Source organism: Neospora caninum, chromosome Ib, assembly GCF_000208865.1.
Source record: "Neospora caninum Liverpool complete genome, chromosome Ib".
In the NCBI taxonomy this organism is placed as follows: domain Eukaryota; phylum Apicomplexa; class Conoidasida; order Eucoccidiorida; family Sarcocystidae; genus Neospora; species Neospora caninum.
This window is the reverse complement of record NC_018386.1, coordinates 1,728,180-1,734,179: the sequence shown is the minus strand read 5'-3', so window position 1 is coordinate 1,734,179 and position 6,000 is coordinate 1,728,180. Positions and strand designations below refer to the sequence as shown.

Below are 6,000 nucleotides of genomic sequence, written 5' to 3'. Positions count from 1 at the left end.
AATAGACTAGTTTCCCCTTTGCTGGGACTCCAACTCACACTGGTAGATTCCAGTTCCCTTTGTTCGGAATCCACCACCAGTCAAATGGAAACGATCCAAAGTAAGTGGATTTTCGGTGGACGGGCCTCCGATCGGTTGCAGGGAAACGATCAGGAACTCGCACTCAGTAGAACACGAACGCTGCTTCGTTCAGGAATAGAGTGCAACTGTGTCATGTCCGTGTACCCATATATTCCATGGATTCTGCAAAATAACTGTATAAGAGTTCGAGCCCATGTTGATGGCCGGACATATCGACCCCACGGAATTACGGAACGGTCCATATTCGAGAGTCGCCACTGAACCGAGTGCAACGAAGCAGGCAAGCGCCTCCCAAGTGTTCATCCAAGTGAAGCAACGCCATGGATGGAACACAAAAAACCAACAGTGTCGCTCGTCGTGAGCTAGCTATGGAGCAAGGGGAACACCGACGACGCAACAAATATGCATAGAATATCGGATCCTTGCATGTGGATATTGTGTGGTTTTGCTGGCTGAGCAGACCAGTACTGTGGGAAGGGAAGAACTGAGAACCTGTGTTGCCTTACAAGTTTGTGGAAAGAAGCCGCAGGGAAGAAACACTGATGCGGATGCGTGCACCCTTTCTTAAGGAACTACTCACTCTGGAATTAGTGGCATCCGATGACATCAGGACGAGCAATAACGCCCAATATCTAGACGTCTATGCTGCCATATAGTGCCGGAGGGACAAGTCGTCTTCGGCCGTCATTCGACCCCACTCAAGTGTCCGCACCGCATGAAACTCAGGACTTCACCTTTGTGGGCATTGAATTGAGAATACATCTGTTGCTATCATGTGGTCACGAAAAATAAGACCAGCACCTATACGGAAGCATAATCGCAGTAAAGCCTTTTGTTTGTTTGCGGCTCCCAGAAAAGACAGTACAACAAGACGATCGGTTGTAGGCACCCGCAGCGGTCAATCGGCAGCCCGGCGGCATCCTTGTTGTCATCTCGCATGCCCTTCTCCCCGACACCCGCTTTTTCGTCTCTGAAGCTTCTCTCGTTTTCTCAGCATGTGTAGTACTGAAGAGAACTGCTTATAATGTGCCGCAGAAGGACTTTGTGAGCTGTGGGTGCCGAGTTGCCGCAGCCGTCATATTCTATGTTCAGGCTTGCGCAAGACTTGGAGTTGGTCATTCGGAGAGCCCGAGAGTGAAAATGTCACTTACCCAAATCGACGTGTTCCAAGAACCGAGTATCACACTCATCAACGTGTAGGGGATGCATGAGTCTCTCTACGCTCTACAGAAGATTCAGTGAGGATACCACACGGCTCCGGAGAAGCCTACACACTCGTTTGCACGGCAAAACTGGTTCCCCACTTGTCGAACTGGGTGAACCCGGCGCGAAGAAGATGTGACAGAAACCAATCCAAACCTCGCTCGCCGGGTATATTCGCCCATGCTCCACAGTCGCCCTGTGTTATGAAATCCAGCAAGTAATACCGCACGCTTGCAGCAGCCGCGTCGATGCGACGTTGTAAGCCAAGCTGCCAGCTATCGTACAGCCCTACCAGCTGAAGCCAAAAAGGTTGCGCCACAGTTAGGACGTGGATTCTGGAACGAAAAGAAGATGTACCATCGCCCAGCTGACTTCACTCGCGTAGCGTTCTATGAGAAAAAGACACGACCGTGGCTGGTAGGTGAAGTCCCCCAAACCTCACCCGCGAGAAATTTCCTGTCAGCTGTGCGGCTGTGTGTGGCGTGCTTGCCCCCGCGCACCGCCCGCCCGAGCAGCCCGCCGGTGCCCCTTGTTCCGCACACGGATTCAGTGCCCGCCAACCAGCAAAGTAGACCGGGCGCATGCCTGATGAGCAAAGTGTAGTTTTCTCGTACCGCTGAGCTTTCAATCCGGTGGCCTTTATCTGCCGGCGATTTTCATCACGTTGTTCCACTGGTTGTCAGCTAAAACCACACAATGGCAAGAGCAAGCAGAATGAAGCAATATCATGGAGAGCTCAGATCCAAGGTCCGGAAGTTGATGGCGGTTTGCTTGGGTGGAGTTTTGCTAATTTCAGGTGGCGGAGCTGTCGCTGGTGAGCCGTTCGAGGGCCTTCTGCGTCGGTCTTTAACTTCGGGGAGAGATGGAAACCGGGACGGAACAGCCGCTACCAATTCCGTCGCAACGTGTCAGGGAAAAAATGGAAGCGCAACTGCCCCAACTCCTGCTACGTTGACGCTATCAAAGAGTTCCCTCACCGCTGAGGTAAAGTGCTTAGATGAAACAAACACACCCGCACCGAAGGGGCTGGACAATGTCTGTGTCGCCAAAACGACGGAGGATATTGTGGAAGATAGTGTTTCCAATGACTGCAAGTTTGGTTCGGACACAGGGCGGACGGTGACGCTGGAAACGCTCCTCGGGGCAAACCAAAAGATACAGTGGACAGAAAAAAACATATCGGACAGTGACACAGGCACCGGGACCGCACGGATGCTCAAGCTAAACGAGGCAGACCTCCCTCGAACCGACAAGACATTCTTCGTTGGCTGCAAAAAACAAGCAGGTGCCGACGCCAACCCGTCGTGCAAAGTGACAGTGAACGTGAATGCCCGACCCTCGTCGGTTGACGACAAAAACGTTGTCACCTGCGCATACGGCGAGGACAGCAACCAGAAAGCCGTGGAAGTGGAGATGTCACAAGACAAAAACACTCTCACCATTGACTGTGGGAAGGACGGATCGATGCAGCCTGCTGAATTCACATCTCAGTACTGCTCCCCCGAGGGAGACACGTTGGAGGAATGCTCCAAGGCGAACTACTCTGATATTCTTCCCACTTTTGAAACCAGCTGGTGGACCGAAGCGGAGAACGACAGTTCCCCGGCTGTGTTGACCATCCCGAAGGCCGACTTCCCAGGTGAAGACCAGCGCCTCCTTCTAGGCTGTGCTCCTAAATCAACAGCTGCGGAAACGCCAGGCAAGGCATCCGGCCCGTCCGGTTCCGCGACAACCGCAACATCCTGTCGGGTTGTTGTTACTGTCAAGGCGGCGAGCTCGGCCTCGTCTGCATCATTCACCTCGCAAACTGTAGCTGCGACCGCTGGAGCAACTGTTCTACCAGCGCTGTTGGCTGGTTCGTTCTAAGCTGGTTGGCAAGTTTCGATTTTTTCGGAAGTCTCAAGTTGCTTCCGTCACTGCACAAAATCGAATGGCTATACGATTGTAGCTGCCATTTTTGCCTGGTTATTCCCGGACGTCTCTTGGAGATGTAACTCTTGGGCAACCAGAATCCTGTTGTGGTCGTGGGTCTTCCAGGTGTGGAGCAATTCTCTTGTTTGTGTGAGAATGGATTCTTCCTGTCCGAGACATATTCGAAGGCACGTTAGAGGGCTTTGGCTGCCACCATCGATTGTGAATGCCGTCACTTTGATTTTTGGATCATGTTCGAGCGGTACCGCAACAATGTGCCCACCCCACATGGACTTGAAGAGCTGTAATGACGAGCGAATAGCGTCATCTGCCTCGAGGATGCCTACGATGCATGAGCGAGAAGTGCCGTGTACACCTCAACCATTTACAAAGGGCCTCGAGGGGGGCACCGCCTTCCTCTAACAAAACCTCAACTCACAAGTAGCCGCATTCGTGTTCGTTCGCGATCGCCTCATAATATCACCCCTTTTGTCGCTACCAAAGATGCGAGCACCGTGTCCTGTTCATTTAGCTCGTCGGCACAGCCTTTATTCTGGCCGTGTCTACGTGGCGTGACTGTCTCTTCTGCTCTGCGTCTGCATCTACGCACTCATAAATTTCCACCGCTTGTCTCGCCGCAGGCTAGTGTGATCTCGCTGACAGTTGTATTTCCTTGCCGCGCAGAAAAGCTACTTCGCACATTCAAACCTGCTGGGGTTACTTTTTTAGAGCATGCGACTCCGACGCGATTTGCAATACAATAGCCTTTGCCTCTGGAACGGAAACCTCTTGGACGAACGTAGTCATCTGAGTACGGCATATAGGTGTACAGTTGTGTATAGCCTTTATCGCCTGAAGAATTAATGTAAAGCCAATTGCGCCTTCAGTGTCACGTGGCGATGAACCAAGCACTTCTTTACAGAGAACGCATGCGTACAACAGGGGGACGAAAACGTGCACGGTGTGAAGCTAACGATGGTTCCTTGAGAACCACACAGGCAATACGTCTCTCGGGAACACCAAAAATCATATACGTCCAACAAATGAAATTAGACTAGTTTCCCCTTTGCTGGGACTCCAACTCACACTGGTAGATTCCAGTTCCCTTTGTTCGGAATCCACCACCAGTCAAATGGAAACGATCCAAAGTAAGTGGATTTTCGGTGGACGGGCCTCCGATCGGTTGCAGGGAAACGATCAGGAACTCGCACTCAGTAGAACACGAACGCTGCTTCGTTCAGGAATAGAGTGCAACTGTGTCATGTCCGTGTACCCATATATTCCATGGATTCTGCAAAATAACTGTATAAGAGTTCGAGCCCATGTTGATGGCCGGACATATCGACCCCACGGAATTACGGAACGGTCCATATTCGAGAGTCGCCACTGAACCGAGTGCAACGAAGCAGGCAAGCGCCTCCCAAGTGTTCATCCAAGTGAAGCAACGCCATGGATGGAACACAAAAAACCAACAGTGTCGCTCGTCGTGAGCTAGCTATGAAGCAAGGGGAACACCGACGACGCAACAAATATGCATAGAATATCGGATCCTTGCATGTGGATATTGTGTGGTTTTGCTGGCTGAGCAGACCAGTACTGTGGGAAGGGAAGAACTGAGAACCTGTGTTGCCTTACAAGTTTGTGGAAAGAAGCCGCAGGGAAGAAACACTGATGCGGATGCGTGCACCCTTTCTTAAGGAACTACTCACTCTGGAATTAGTGGCATCCGATGACATCAGGACGAGCAATAACGCCCAATATCTAGACGTCTATGCTGCCATATAGTGCCGGAGGGACAAGTCGTCTTCGGCCGTCATTCGACCCCACTCAAGTGTCCGCACCGCATGAAACTCAGGACTTCACCTTTGTGGGCATTGAATTGAGAATACATCTGTTGCTATCATGTGATCACGAAAAATACGACCAGCACCTATACGGAAGCATAATCGCAGTAAAGCCTTTTGTTTGTTTGCGGCTCCCAGCAAAGACAGTACAACAAGACGATCGGTTGTAGGCACCCGCAGCGGTCAATCGGCAGCCCGGCGGCATCCTTGTTGTCATCTCGCATGCCCTTCTCCCCGACACCCGCTTTTTCGTCTCTGAAGCTTCTCTCGTTTTCTCAGCATGTGTAGTACTGAAGAGAACTGCTTATAATGTGCCGCAGAAGGACTTTGTGAGCTGTGGGTGCCGAGTTGCCGCAGCCGTCATATTCTATGTTCAGGCTTGTGCCAGACTCGCAGTCGGTCACTCAGAGAGTCCGGTGGGCGAAAATGTCACTTACCCAAATCGACGTGTTCCAAGAACCGAGTATCACACTCATCAACGTGTAGTGGATGCATGAGAGCCTCTACGCTCCACAGAAAGTTCAGTGAGTATATGACACGACTCCGGAGAAATCCACACACTCGTTTGCACGGCAAAACTGGTTCCCGACGTGTTGTACTGGGTCAACTCGTTGCGGAAAAGGCAAGGCAGAAACCGATCCAAACCTTGATCGCCGGGTATTTTCGCCTATGCTCCACAGTCGCCGTGTGTTATGAAATCAAGGCAAGCAACACCGCTTTTTTCAGCAAACGCTCCATTGCGACAGAATACGCCAACCTGCCAGCTATCGTACAGCCCTCCCAGCTGAAACCAAAAAGATTGCGTCACAGGTAGCACGGGGGATTCTGGAACAAAAAGAAGATATTGGATCGAGCACCTGACTGCAGCCGCCTAACCCGCTATAAGAAGAAGGCACAACCTTTGCTTGCCGGTGAAAACCGCCAAACACCAACAATAAATTTGCTGTCAGCGGTGCGACTC

At 51.5% G+C, this 6,000-nt stretch overlaps 1 protein-coding gene across 1 annotated transcript; it reads left to right on the top strand.

The window, feature by feature from the left end:
* Positions 1-1,980: 1,980 nt before the first annotated feature.
* Positions 1,981-3,150, top strand: NCLIV_004470 (SAG1-related sequence 2, related; the record flags this gene model as incomplete). The annotated part of the gene is made up of 1 exon (XM_003879955.1): positions 1,981-3,150. The coding sequence occupies one exon, from the start codon at positions 1,981-1,983 to the stop codon at positions 3,148-3,150; it is 1,170 nt and encodes a 389-aa protein (XP_003880004.1).
* Between the last annotated feature and the right edge of the window lie 2,850 nt (positions 3,151-6,000).